The sequence below is a fragment of the Elgaria multicarinata genome, chromosome 21, assembly GCF_023053635.1.
Source record: "Elgaria multicarinata webbii isolate HBS135686 ecotype San Diego chromosome 21, rElgMul1.1.pri, whole genome shotgun sequence".
Lineage (NCBI taxonomy): Eukaryota > Metazoa > Chordata > Lepidosauria > Squamata > Anguidae > Elgaria > Elgaria multicarinata.
Window position 1 is genome coordinate 16,034,282 of NC_086191.1, and position 14,473 is coordinate 16,048,754.

At 48.0% G+C, this 14,473-nt stretch overlaps 2 protein-coding genes across 2 annotated transcripts; both read right to left on the bottom strand.

Annotated features, from left to right (window-relative positions):
- Positions 1–5,658: 5,658 nt before the first annotated feature.
- On the bottom strand, positions 5,659–7,611 carry LOC134412262 (heat shock 70 kDa protein-like). Its single transcript, XM_063146140.1, has one exon. It carries the CDS (start codon positions 7,609–7,611, stop codon positions 5,659–5,661), a length of 1,953 nt encoding a protein of 650 aa, XP_063002210.1.
- A 1,985-nt stretch (positions 7,612–9,596) lies between these two features.
- LOC134412263 (heat shock 70 kDa protein II-like) lies at positions 9,597–11,519 on the bottom strand. Its single transcript, XM_063146142.1, has one exon. It carries the CDS (start codon positions 11,517–11,519, stop codon positions 9,597–9,599), a length of 1,923 nt encoding a protein of 640 aa, XP_063002212.1.
- Positions 11,520–14,473: the final 2,954 nt, after the last annotated feature.

Below are 14,473 nucleotides of genomic sequence, written 5' to 3' on the forward strand. Positions count from 1 at the left end.
TCGCACTGCTCTAACAGTCAGGACGTTTTTCCTGATGTCCAGCCGGAATCTGGCTTCCTGTCACTTGAGCCCGTTATTCCATGTCCTGCACTCTGAGAGGATCGAGAAGAGATCCTGGCCCTCCTCTGTGTGACAACCTTGTAAGTATTTGAAGAGTGCTCTCATGTCTCCCCTCAGTCTTCTCTTCTCCAGGCTAAACATGCCCAGTTGTTTAGTGAGCCCCTCCCCACACACAATCCAATCTTCATAGTAGTTCAATTGCAGCAACAGTGCAGAAGGGTCGTCTTTGCAAAAGATCAATGCGTAAGATTGTGTCCAGGAGCTGTTTGTTGCAGTCCAGTGGTATAGTGGTGAATTTAAAATGCAGGTGCCCCACAGTTGAACCCCCCTCCCCCCCAAGGAGAGTCCAAAAATTCAGGAATAGTATAAAAATCGGGAGTGGCAGGGAGTCTGGTAGCCACCAAGAGCAGTGTCCGTGAGCACATGAGTGGCCACAGGTATTACGTTAGAGACCGCAACATTAGAACAACCACATTGTTTGCAAAACCTGATTTTAAATAGTATGTCGAGGACGTGCAGTTCTGCATTTTAAAACCATTTCAACCATAGCACCATCATGACTATTAAAATAAAATGGGGTCTGCTTTTGCACCCGCTGCTTTCTGTTGCTCATTTGGGCCTCTGCTGTGCTGAAGTGGCATGGAGTTTGGCCAGTCCTAGGGGCATCCCTGGGTGAGGGTGCCCGTGTTTTCAGCAGTCTGCTCATCTTTGGTTTGTGAGAAGCTCCAGCTTTATCTGGGCTGGGTTTAGAGCACACAAGCGATGCCTAGGAAACAGAGAGCCAGGGAAGAGGCGCTCTGCGCTCTCTGCACATGATGCTCGTTTCATCGCTACGAAGACTTATGCAGTACATGCCTGAAAGATCAAGGGTCAACCAACCAATCTTCCTCCTTTCCCTATATTTCTTACTCAGCTTGCCAGCAGAAAAGGTAAGAATTAACCCCTTTTCTTAGTAAAAGCAAATCTGTGAATGAATGAATGAATAATAATAATAATAATAATAATAATAATAATAATAATAATAATATCTCTATGTAGTCCCAAGGAGGAATGCTTCAGCTCTTCCCACATCCCATCACCCCTGTGCCTCTCTCCTCCCCAGCGACAATCCTCTGGAGGAATTTAATAAACCTTAACCCCTTGTTGACTCAACAGCATGCTCCAGTAACTCCAAAGCGTCCCACTTCCCTTTGGCCTCTATAAACATCCTGTTCAGAGAGGCCCACCCATCTGGAGGAGAAGACCGTGACAGGGTCCGAGCAGAGCACATTAACCGAAGGGGCGCATACACACACACACACACACACACACACACACACTGCCCCGTCTTTCAATCCACGTGTGTTTAGTCCTCAACAGCAAGCAACGCTGTGACTTGGACTTATGTTCTAGGTGTGCACTTAAAGACGCAAATCCCTTATTTATTTATTTATTACATTTTTATACCGCCCAATAGCCGAAGCTCTCTGGGTGGTTCACAAAAATTAAAACCATTAAGAACATAAGAAAACTTTAAAACAAGGGTTGGATAGGCTGCTTGAGCCCTCTCAATAACACTGCTACTGTTATGGAGAGCACTGACCGGTACCACCGAAAGGCACATTAGATTGCTCTTGTCATTGCATCTTGAACATTTCCAACAGCAGGTCTTTAAACCTGTGGATGGACAGACAGGTGTTTGTGGCTGGTTTTCTGGTGCTATTATTGGCCCAGTTCCTTCTGCCACGGACCCCAGACCCATGCAATCACCATTGTCATCATCTGTTTATTTGTATGCCGTTTTCCCAAGGTGTAACCATGCTGAAACGGCTTGTAGCAACATCAGAAAACATTTTACATAATAAAATACAGCAACACTTTAAGCAGAGCTCTGCTGGATCAGATGAAGGGTCCATCTAGCATTCTGTTCACACAGGGGCTAACCAGATGCCCACGGGAAACCCACAAACGGGACATCAAAGCTAGTTAGTTTTACCCTACCCAGTGCCTGTTTACCCTACCCTGTACCTGTTTGCATTCTCTTCCCCTCCTTATTGTTTCATTATGATTTTATTAGAATGTAAGCCTATGCGGCAGGGTCTTGCTATTTACTGTTCTACTCTGTACAGCACCATGTACATTGATGGTGCTATATAAATAATAATAATAATAATAATAATAATAATAATAATGCAAGTGGCACCCTCCCACCCATGTTCCCCAGCCACTATTGTACTGATGTACAATTACAAATCATAACAAAATTTAAATAGTCATACAAATAGGCTAAATTGATAAATATACAGTAAGATTAAACAATCCACTAAGATTAGGCAATCATAATAAAGACTAGCAAAAGAAAAATACAAAAAAAAAAAAATCTATATAGAAGCAAGGATGAGATGTCTAATCAAAGCTGAACTCAGCCCGGCCACAAAGTCTACACACACAAGAATTCTCCCAGCAAGAAGAAGAAGAAGAAGAAGAAGAAGAAGAGGAAGAGGAAGAAGAAGAAGAAGAGGAAGAGGAAGAGGAAGAGGAAGAAGAAGAGGAAGAGGAAGAGGAAGAGGAAGAGGAAGAGGAAGAGGAAGAGGAAGAAGAGGAAGAGGAAGAGGAAGAAGAAGAAGAAGAAGAAGAAGAAGAAGAAGAAGAAGAAGAAGAAGAAGAAGAAGATAACATAGCCATGAGGACTAGAAATGTACCAAAAAAGGCAAGCACATAGTCACGTGTGTGTATGGGTTTTTAATATATATGCTGCCATGAGGGCTAGAAACCTATTTAACAGAAATGAATGTATCCATATGAGCTAGAAACTGACTTGAGAAATATACAAACAATCATGAGGACTAGGAATGTGCTTTCTAAAAAAGGAACCCAGACATCAGGGCTAATGGCAAGTGTGTGTGTGTGTGTTTTTTAAAAAAATAACATGTCCACGAGGGCTAGAAACTTGCTTTTTAAATAAAGGAACACAGCAGTGATGGCTGAATTGTTATTAAAAGAAAACAGCCACAAGGACGAGAAAACTGCGTTAGAAAATCAGCATAGGTGACGTCCGTAGCAGGAGGCTAAATTGTGAACCCAAGGCCACATTCTGCGTGCTTTTCTTGCGCTTGCGCAATGTGCCCCTTTGGCGACGCCCCCCCTCCAATATCCCATGAATCCTGCGCTCCCTCCCTTTCTCCGATGGTGCCAATCTGTTGTTAGGACATGCTACACTCAGTCCCTTGGAGAAATTCCAACCAGCCATATTTCTGGCAGCCTGTATCTGAGCTCTCCAAATGTTATTCATCTTCTTGAAGGCAAAAAGAAAAAAGAAATAGTAGAAGAAGAAGAAAGGAAAGAAAGGAGGGGGGTCCTCCCTTCCCCAGGAAGAAAAAAAACCCCTCCCTAAAGCCCCCCTCCCTTTCCCTTCCCGTAAGTGGCCATTAATTAAAGCCAAATCGCAGTACAGGGAAATCAAATGACTTCACAGTGATTAAAGCCTATTACCGCCGAGAGAAACGGCACGCATGATAATTTGCGGCTGATAGGAAACTGTGCCAGAGATGCCTCTGAGTCCAGCCACTACGTCCTTCCCTTGTAACCACCCTGTGCCAGAGATTGGGGCCAGCCCACCAAATGCTTCGGGTTGGCCTTGCAAGAGAGGACGTTGGTGTGTTTACAACGGCCATCGAGCGAGAAGAGAGCCTGCCGCTGGCCCTCCTTTTAAACCCAGATGTTTCCCAAAAGCTCTGCCTCCAGGGCGAGATTGTTCAAATCCAGGGACTGCTGAGCTTTCTGCCATGGGACCCCTGTGAGCCGGCACTGGGGCAAATGTCCATCTCAGCTGTGTCGGGACACCCCGTTGTCCCGCATGGACGGAGGGCTTGCCCTAGAAGACACGTAAGATCCCCCATGTAGCTAGCTAGATTAGACTGTAAGCCTGAGGGGCAGGGATTTGTCCTGCCTAATTCAATCACCATAGAACACCTCATTCTTGAAGATTATGATTAATTACAATTAATTAAATTATTATTAACTATTATTAGAGGAAGGCCAACTGCGTTTCAGAGCAGCCTTGAAGAAAAGAATTAAAACAACCTGATACCAATCCCATGCTAGCAAGAGCGTCACCCCAAGGTGATTCACTTTCCAAGCAATTAGCCCGTTACTATCAATTTGTTAATTATCGTTAGGGCAATGCGGTGATTGTGTGGGATGGAGACTTTTGAGAACTCTTTCCCCCATCAATACTGAGCCAGTTCGTGTTCAGATCAGCAGTCGGCAGGGTTCGGTTTGTAGGTACATTTGGAATTCATGGGTGCTCTCACAAAATGGCTGCCAAAATGGCTGCCATGGTGGGCATGGCTGGTTGGAAAACACTCATTTTCCAGAAGGCAAATGGGTGTGAGACTAAAAGAAAAGTAACTTGCTCAAGACCCTGCGCAGAGGTGGGGCTCTGAGCTCCAGAACACAAAGCCACCCTTTCCAACACAAATAAAGGTGGCACTGGAGAGCAGCACTTTGCCCTACACGTGGAGAAATTTCTGACTCTGGGCATAATGGCATTGGGTCTTACTTACACAGAGGAGGGCCAGGATCTCTTCTCGATCCTCCCAGAGTGCAGGACACGGAATAACGGGCTCAAGTTAAAGGAAGCCAGATTCCAGCTGGACATCAGGAAAAACTTCCTGACTGTTAGAGCAGTACGACAATGGAACTAGTGACCCAGGGAGGTTGTGGGCTCTCCCATCCTAGAGGCATGCTTTAAGGTGTATTCCTGCATGGAGCAGGGGTTTGGACTTGATGGCCTTATTGGCCCCTTCCAACTCTACAATTCTATGATTCTACTTCAGTTGTGAAACACATAGCTTCACATTTCTTCCCCCCCCCTCCACCCAACTCCTGTTCCATGCTTTACAACTGCTTCTACATTCATGGTACGTTAGAACAAGAAGCACAAAGCTGTTTGCCAGCCCTGATTTAAACACACACACACACCAACCTCTGAACGTGCAGCATTTTAAATTCACATAGCATCATCTTCACGACAGAAATAAAATGGAATTTATTCCGCTGCCCTGATGCCCCCATCACCTCCTGCGCTCTTGATGCTGATTTGGGGGCCCACACCAGCCTCCCAGTTAAAAAAACAACATTTTAATTAAAAAGAAGAAGAAATGAAATAAAATAAAACCCAGGAGAGCCAGGGAACATTGGGGCCCAGGGGCACCATGCTAGAAACCCCAGAGCCAGGCTCTCCTCCATCATACTCTAAACCAGCCTCCACCATTTTGATAGAAGACAGGTATGTTAGGCTACAGTTCCCATCATCCCCAGACAACATGGACATTGGGAGTTATAGGCCAGCACATCTGCAAGGCACCAGGCTGGGAAGGCTTGCTGGCAAACTGAACAAGAGCAGTCCTTTTGGGAGTGAGAAGAATATGCTGCAACATTTAGTTGCAGCACCCACTGGGATTCTGTATTGTGTGCATTCATGAGCCCCTCTGCCACCCAGCTGCCGCTACCTGGAAAAAGCAGAATGATTCCATTCACTCTTACTCTTTTTTAATGTGCTTCACAGCCTATTCAGAAGTTCAGAGCTAGGAATAATTCCCCCCACCCCTCCACTTCTCAAGGTTTCTCTCCATCCGTAGTAAAATGTGTGATGATGGAGTAGCAGACGTCCTCCAGTTCCCTCTTCCGTGCCTCGTACTCCTTCTTCGGGGCTCGCCGGTTGCCTTCCAGCCATGCGGCGGTCTCTTCGCACATCTCCAGCACCCTCCTCTTGGCTCGGTCGTCCAGGGACTTCTCTTCCACGGCCACCCTCTTCAGCTGAAGCGTGCTGGACTCCAAGGAATTCAAGGCTTCCCTCTTCTCCTCTTCCGCCTTCTCTTGCGCTCTGTGCTCTTCCTCCTCGTGCACGATGCGCTCTATCTCTTCTCTGTCCAAGCAGCCACGGGTGTCTGTGATGGTGAGCTGCTTGTTGTTCCCAGAGATCCTCTCCATGGCAGAGACAGTGAGGATGCTATTGTGGTCAATGTGGAAGGTGACCAAAATAATGGGCACGCAACGTGGCGCAGGCTGCAGGCCGCTCAGGGTGACCGTTCCCAGGAGCCGGTTGTGTTTGGTCAACGTTCGCTCCCCTTCGTAGACTTGCAAGAAAAGGCTGCTTTGGTTGTCCTCAGTGGTGGAGAAGTTTCTGGTCTCTTTCGTCGGGATGGGAGAGTTGCGTTTCACCACAACGTCCATCACGCCTCCCACCGTCTCCAGTCCTAAGGAAACGGGGGTTATGTCCAAGAGGAGAAGGTTCTGGAGATTTTGGTACCTGTGGCCGGTCAAGATGGCGGCATGAATGGCTGCCCCATAAGCCACCGCTTCGTCTGGGTTGACGGTCTTACACAACTCTTGTCCATCAAAGAATTGCGACAGAAGTTTCTGCATCATGGGGATGCGGGTGGAGCCCCCCACAAGCACAATGTCGTGGACCTGGGACTTTTTAACGCCCGCATCCTCCAGCCCCCTCTCCACATGAAGCAGGGCAGCGTGGAAGAGGTCAGAGCACAGGTCTTCGAAGGTGGCCCTGGTGACCACCGTGTGGAAATCAACTCCCTTGTAGAGGGCGTCAATGGAGACGATGGCCGTGACGTTTGAGCTCAGAGTCCGTTTGGCCTTTTCACAGGCGGCCTTCAGCCTCTGCATCGCCTTTGTGCTCTGCGTGAGATCCTCGTTGTGCTTCTTCTTGAACTCCTGGGTGAGATGGTCAGCCAACCTTTGGTCAAAATCCTCCCCGCCCAAGTGAGTGTCTCCGGTAGTAGCAACCACTTCAAAGATGCCGTCCTGGACCGTGAGGATAGAAACGTCAAAGGTTCCCCCGCCCAGGTCAAAGACAAGGAGGTTTCTCTTCACTTTCCATCTGTCGCTGTCGTTCAAGCCGTAAGCGATGGCGGCTGAAGTGGGTTCATTGATCAGCGCCAGGACGCTGAGCCCCGCAATGGCCGCGGCATCGATGGTGGCCTGACGCTGGGCATCGTTGAAATAGGCCGGGACCGTGATGACAGCTTGAGTGACTGGGCGGCCCAAGTAGGCCTCAGCCATCTGCTTCAGGTTGGAGAGCACCATGGCAGAGATCTCCTCAGGATGGAAAACTTTTTCCAACCCTCGGTACGACACTTGAATTTTGACCTTCCCGTTGCCACCCTCGACCACTTGGAAAGGATAGCGCTTCAGGTCAGACTGTACCAGAGGGTCCCCATAGCTGCGGCCAATAAGTCGCTTTGTGCAGAAGACCGTGTTCTCCGGATTGAGGCCTGCTTGTACGTCGGCTGGTTCTCCCACCAGCCGCTCCCTGTCGGTGAAGGCCACGCAACTGGGGGTGGTCCGGTTGCTGTGGCTGTTGGCGATGGTCTCCACCATTCCCTTCTGGCAGACAGCCACACAGGAGTATGTGGTGCCCAAGTCAATCCCCACTGCTGGACCCTTGGGGCGAGCTCTGGACGCTGCCGATTTAAACAGGGGAGCAGACAGGGGCGGGGAGCTGTTAATCATGGTGTCCTGAGCTTCCTCATGACTGATGTCTGCTCCCATGAGTCTGTGTTTTCCCCAGGCCCCGGCCCTCCTGCCAGAGATGGAAAATTGGCGGCTCTGGGTGATGGGGAGGACAGACCTCCTCAGCTCGTTTCTCTGCCTCTCCCCTTGATATGTCTCCCCAAGAGGGCAGGTGGTGCTCCATCATGGCATAGGTCATAATAGGCCCCAGGGACAAGCTCTCAGCAAACCTGCTCCCCATACTTTGCCTGCCCACCTATTGAGATCTTCAGGAAAGACTCTGCATTGCGTCCCACCGCCATCTGAGATATGGTTGGCGAGTACACGGGACACGGCCTTCTCGGTTGTGGGGCCCAGAGACTCAGAATCTCCCCTCCAAATCGAGGCAGTTTGCCTAGCCCCTTCCCTGCTGACATTATGGAATTTGGCTAATTGGTTGACTAGCCCAGCTCCTACCTCTCCATTTCCGACCCTTGGCCATCGCCTATGTGCCTGCTCCTGGGGAGAACTGTGGATCACATTGACGCATCCCAGTATGCAGAAGATGCCGGCTGTGCACCTGCATGAAGAAAGGCTCTGCTGCCTCCATCCTTTCCTGTCTGCCCATCCCTCCTCCGTCTCTTTGAGGGTGGCCACGTGTCTTATTCCACAAAAGACAGTCCTCTCTTTGAAGGTGTCCTCTTTTTGAAGGGCTCCACAGTCCAAGTCCAGTTTGAAGATTAAAACAAAACGAGAGTTGAGGAGGGGCCTTGCAGTTTCCCACCCACAGGTAGCATCACCTGGACTGCAGCAGGCATACAGCTCACCTGGTCACTATGGTGAGAACAAGCATGGTTACTAACAGGGACTGGCCGACGAGACCACATTACGCCAGTCCTTTTCCAGCTTCATTGGCTGCCAGTCCAGGTTCGGGCCCGATTCAAAGTGCTGGTATTACCATTCAAAGCCCTAAACGGCTTGGGGCCAAGCTATCTGAAGGAACGCCTCCTCCCATATGTACCTGCCCGGACCCTAAGGTCATCCTCAGGGGGCCTTCTCCGCGAGCCCCTGCCAAAGGAAGTGAGGCAGGGGGCTACCAGGAGGAGCAGGGCCTTCTCTGCTGTGGCACCCCGGCTGTGGAACGAGCTCCCTAAGGAGGTTCGCTTGGCACCTACATTATATGCCTTTAGACGCCCGGTGAAGACCTTTTTATTCTCCCAGCACTTTAACAGTCTATAAATATTTATTTATTTATTTATTTATTTATTTATTTATTTATTACATTTTTATACCGCCCAATAGCTGAAGCTCTCTGGGCGGTTCACAAAAATAAATTTTAACTTGGTGTTTTAAATTTGTAATTTTGCATTGCTGCTGTTTTTATCTGGTTGAGCTTTTATATTGTATTTTATATTATGGTTTTATACTGTTGTTTTATACTTTGAATGTTTTTAATTTTTGTGAACCGCCCAGAGAGCTCCGGCTATTGGGCGGTATAGAAATTTAATAAATAAATAAATAAATAAATAAATAAATAAATAAATAAATATTGTATTCCTATTCAAAGTACAGTAATTATTTCTAAGTTCACCTGTCCCTACTAAGGGCTAGAAACTTGCTTTTAGGCATCTAAAGTACTCGGGGTGCTGAATCCCTTGCCCTGCGTGCTTGCGCACTGTGGTTATCATGGGACTGTGGGGGAGGCACCGGCTGTACACCATGTTGTTGCTGCTGCTGCTGCTGCCTTTTAAGGGTTTATTGCTATCTGCTTAAGTTGTTGGACTTACTTCACTGCCTGTTTTCTAACTTTGTGATCTAGGGGTATGTTTTAATTAAGAAAGCCGCCTTCATTTTTATTCTGATCCTTGGGACACGTTTTATTCTTTTATTTCTATGTCGCCTTGGACACTTTTTGTAGGATAAAAATAATAAGCAGAGCTAAATGTGCACGTATCAAAGAGTTCGGGCAACTTTTCTTTTCTTTTTTCACCCATACTTTTATTGTGCCCTTTAGGTGGAACAATGCCCTCTGGCAATTTGGTGACTTATTCCATTTCCTCAGGAGGTTCACTCTTGTCAACTACCGCCACGTTCTGAACTTCTCCAGATGTCCCTTCTTCCCTTTCGCTTTGGGTGAGGGAGGTGCATATCAAATCCCACACTTCCTCGAGGTCTTTCTGCCGCTGCTCACAGTCTTCCTTCTTCGCCAGTGGGTTGCCCTCCAGCCAGGAGGTGGCATCCTCACACATTTCCAGCATCCTCCTCTTGGCCTTCACATCTAGGACTTGCTCCGCCGCAACCCTCTTTAGCTCCAGGGTGCAGGACTCCAAGGAATTCATGGCTTCAATCTTCTCCTGCTGAGAGACGTCGTTCACTCTGAACTCCTCCGCCTTCTGCACTATCTTTTCGATCTCCTCTTTACCTAGACGGCCCCGAGTGTCTGAGATGGTGAGGTGGCTGGTGTTTCCCGTTTCCACATCCTTGGCGGAGACAGTCAAGATGTTATTTTCATCGATGGAAAATGTGACTGTAATGACGGGGACCCCACAGGGTGCCAGAGGGATGCCTTTTAAGGTGAACGTGCCCAGTAGGTGGTTATGTTTGGTTAATGCTCTCTCCCCTTCGTACACCATGAACAAGATGGTGTCTTGATCATCTTCAGTGGTGGTAAACTCCATTGTTTCCTTGGTGGGAACAGGTGAGTTGCGTTTGATGATCGTCGCCATGACTCCACCTTGCGTGTTGATCCCCAAAGACAAAGGGGTCACATCCAGAAGAAACATGTTCTGCATCTTGGGAGTGCGGTTGCCTGTTAAGACGGCGGCCTGGATAGCTGCCCCGTAGGCCACCGCTTCATCAGGGTTGATGCCTTTACACAGCTCTTTCCCGTTGAAGAAATTCTTTAACAGCTTCTGAATCTTGGGAATGCGGGTGGAACCGCCGACCAAAACAATGTCCATGATCTCACCTTTGCTCATCTTGGCATCTTTCAGCGCCCTTTCCAGGGGTTTCAAGGTGTCTCGGAAGAGGTCAGAGCACAGGTCCTCAAAACGCGCCCGGGTGATGGTCGTGTGGAAATCAATCCCTTGGTAGAGGGAGTCAACGGAGATGCTGGCGCTGGTGCACGAGCTTAATGTGCACTTGGCCCGCTCTGCAGCGATCTTCAGCCTCTGCATGGCCTTCTTGTCCAGATGGAGGTCCTTCTTGTGCTTCTTCTTGAACTCTTCAGCAAGGTAGCCCACCAGCCTTTTGTCAAAATCCTCCCCACCCAAGTGAGTGTCCCCTGCTGTGGCCTTCACTTCAAAGATGCCGTCCTCGGCAGCAAGGATGGAAACATCGAAGGTGCCCCCACCCAGATCAAAAATGAGGATGTTTCGACGGCCCGCCACCTCCTGGTTTCTCACATCGAGGCCGTAGGCAATGGCAGCAGCTGTTGGCTCATTGATGAGTTTCAGGATCTGGAGGCCAGCAATGGCTCCAGCATCTATGGTGGCCTGGCGCTGGGCATCGTTGAAGTAGGCTGGCACTGTGACGATGGCTTGGGAGATGGAACTGCCTAGGTAGGCCTCAGCCGTTTGCTTCATCTTGGCCAACACCATGGCGGAGATCTCCTCGGGGTAGAAGGTCCGTGTCTTGCCCTTGTGGGACACTTGGACCTTGAGCTTCTCCTCATGGTCCACCACAGTGAAAGGCCAGTGCTTGACGTCCTCCTGTACTGCGGCGTCCTTGTACATCCTGCCAATCAACCGCTTGGCATCGAACACTGTGTTCTGGGGGTTGAGAGAGGCCTGGCTCTTAGCTGGGTCCCCAACCAGGTGTTCGGTGTGAGTGAAAGCCACGTAGCTGGGCGTCGTCCGGTTTCCTTGGTCATTGGCAATGATCTCTACTTTGTCGTGTTGGCAGACGCCCACACAGGAGTAGGTTGTTCCGAGGTCTATCCCTACGGCCAGGGCATTCCGCTTAGGCATGGTTACGCCGATCGCCTTTTTGGTAGAGGTTGACAGACTGTGCATGGGGAGGAGATAGGTGCTCCCATAAGAGTTTTTATTTGCCTCTCTCTCTCTTTCTCTCCTCCTTCAAGACCAAAAAATTGGCTGATCGGGACTTAGATTTTTTCTACGGATTGTGGCATCTTCTCTCTTGCCTAGAGCTGGGCACTTGGGCCTTTTCCTTCTCTCAGGGGGCCTACTCTTATCTTGTCTTCAAACCCATACTGATGATGTCACCATCACACATCACAATGCAGGTTGGGCACACAACTCTGAAATGGCTGGCCTGGGCCAATCTCTCTTGTGTGCCAGCTCCCCCTCTCTCCCTATAGTGACCAAACTTTTCTTAAAAAATTAGGATCTGCCTTGATGCATCAGACCCAGTACCTTGTTTCCACTGGTGGCCCAGCTAGATGCTTCGAGGGAAGCCCAGTAACAGAGGGCCTTCTCTGTGGTGGCCCCTACTCTGTGGATTTCCCTCCTAAGAGATACACAGTTGGCTCTATCTGAAACTGCTTTTCAGAGGGCTTTTAAAAACTATCTGGTTTCTCTGGCTTTTAATTGAAAAGGCGTTATGGTATTTGCATTGTTGTTTGTTTGAACTATATTGCATTTTATTTAATTTATTCCAACTGGCTTGTTTTAACGTTGTCTAAATTTAAAGAGGTTTTATCATCTGTTGATATTGAATTATACTGTTTTCCCACCTTGGGAAGGCTATAGCCTGAAAGGCAGTTAAGAAATGCATAATTCGTCTTTGTCTCCTCCTCCTCCTCCTCCTCTTCCTCCTCTCTTTCCAAGTCCTTTGTCCCGGTAGTCGAAAGGTATCCTGCTTCTGTATATGGTTGTTCTGTTCAGCTATACTTGATATAAATAGCTGTTTAGGCCTACCTTTTCTTCTTTAAGCTGTTAAAGGTTGTGTCTACACACACAGCAGAATGAACTGGGAATTAGGTGATAAAGTTCTTCTAATGCAATGGGATAAAGTGCTGTTAGAAGACTAGCAAGGCAGGGGAGAAAAATAAGCTTGCTCTGCTTGCAGAGAATATTTACGTGGGAGAGCATTGCAAAATGGCATCTCTCACTTGCAACTGTGGGTCGCCCAGTCCATTCTACTCCCACCTCAGCATTCAGCCTCCTCGTTATGTGCCACCTTAATGGCAAAACTGTTCTAAGTTAGCTTGAGGTCATGTATTCCAAGAATCCATTTCAGATGCAAAAATTGTGTGTGTTTTTGAACCACGACACCATGGAACTTCAGTGGTGATATATCCACAATCCTAGTTCACTTGCTCCATTGCTAGTCTTCTGAGATAGGGATGGGAGATTAAGAACTGGGGATCAACTCTGGCTCAAAGCTTTCCAAGGAAAAGTAGGGGATGAGTATAAAGGCATGATAAATAATATACTGTAAGGAAAAGGAGTGTTTGGTGTATGCCTGCAAAGGACGGATGATTGTTAAAAGAAAGCTTTTTCCCTGGAGGCATCTGATATACACATCAACAGCACACACACACACACACACACACCGAAAACCAGGACACAATTCACATGGAGAGAAAAAAATTAACAGCTATTGCTAAAAGCTGGTCAGGTTTGAGTAGGAAAACGGACACCAGAGCTTTACAGTAACGCAAACTATAGAGCTACTGTGTCGGAGGTGACCCCGGGGGTCAAAGGTGAAGGGTTTCCCAGGAGTGTCTTTGATAGAGCCATCTTTGATGAGAAAGGAACCTCTATACAGATGTCCCAGCATTACCATTAGAATGTGTAGCAAAACGCAGACCCCGAAAGAGAGATTTAATGGAATGTAATTAAAACTGCACTGTTTAGATTTCTCCCCCCCCCCCCCGCCGCTCCCTCCAGCCGCCCCACTCTGCACAACTCTGTGTCTGCCTGCTTCTCACTTTCTCCTTTTTTCCCTACTTAGACCCCTTAACCCTTCGCATTGCACGGTTCGTGACTAGCGTTGCGGAGAGAGCTTCCACCCAGCCCCCCTTCGGGCTTCTGTCCCTGTTCTTGAATTCTAAGGAGACAGGGACACTTGTGTGTGTGTGTGTGTGTGTGCGTGCATGTGTGTTTTAAAGAAAAAGATGCAAACATTATATGAACATCTTTACTTTTATTAAAAGGCTATAGGAACATCGTGTCCTTTGCTCACAGAGTTTTCACTTCGTAGCACAGACTGTGAAGCCCTGAAGGCGGTTCTTTTGCTGAACTCCCCTATGCCTCAAGCGCTGTCCAACATGAAGGCTAAATGCTGTCACCATAATTAGGGATATTTGTCTCTTAGCCTAAACACCACTTGCCTCGTAGCAAGAGCAGAGGAGGCCTGTGGCCTTGGGAAGGTGCTCCTGGGCTCCTTGGGGACATCTGCTCGGCTACCGTAGAGAGCAGGAGCACGGTTTAGCTCGGGTGCAGAAGCTCAGGCCCAGGGATGAAAACTGGCTCTTCGAGGTGTCCCAGAAGGCCATGCGCCTTGCCCTGGCCTCACCCCCTTTCCCAGCTTTTGCACCCTCAATTCTAAATGAGGGTGCAACTCTTTTCGTCGCCAGCTGAAGACCTTTTTATTCTCTTGGTATTTCAACACTTAATTTTAACTTAAATTTAAATTTTACTGTTCTAACTCTGCATTTTAATCTTATATCAATTTTGCTGCGTGGTTTTATCCTGGTTGTGCTTTTTATACTGTATTTTGTATTTGTGTTTTTAACCTGTTGGTTGTTTTACTATGGTTTTAATTTTTGTGAACCGCCCAGAAAGCTTCGGCTATTGAGCGGTATAAAAATGTAGTAAATAAATAAATAAATGGTCAAAATGCTCTGCCAAGGGTTAGTTACTGGCGGGAAGAACTTTAAGTTAAAATTGGCTGCTCTTTTTGGCCACACCCCTTTCATCCTTGGGTCCACCCACCAATGGAATGTAGCTCCTGA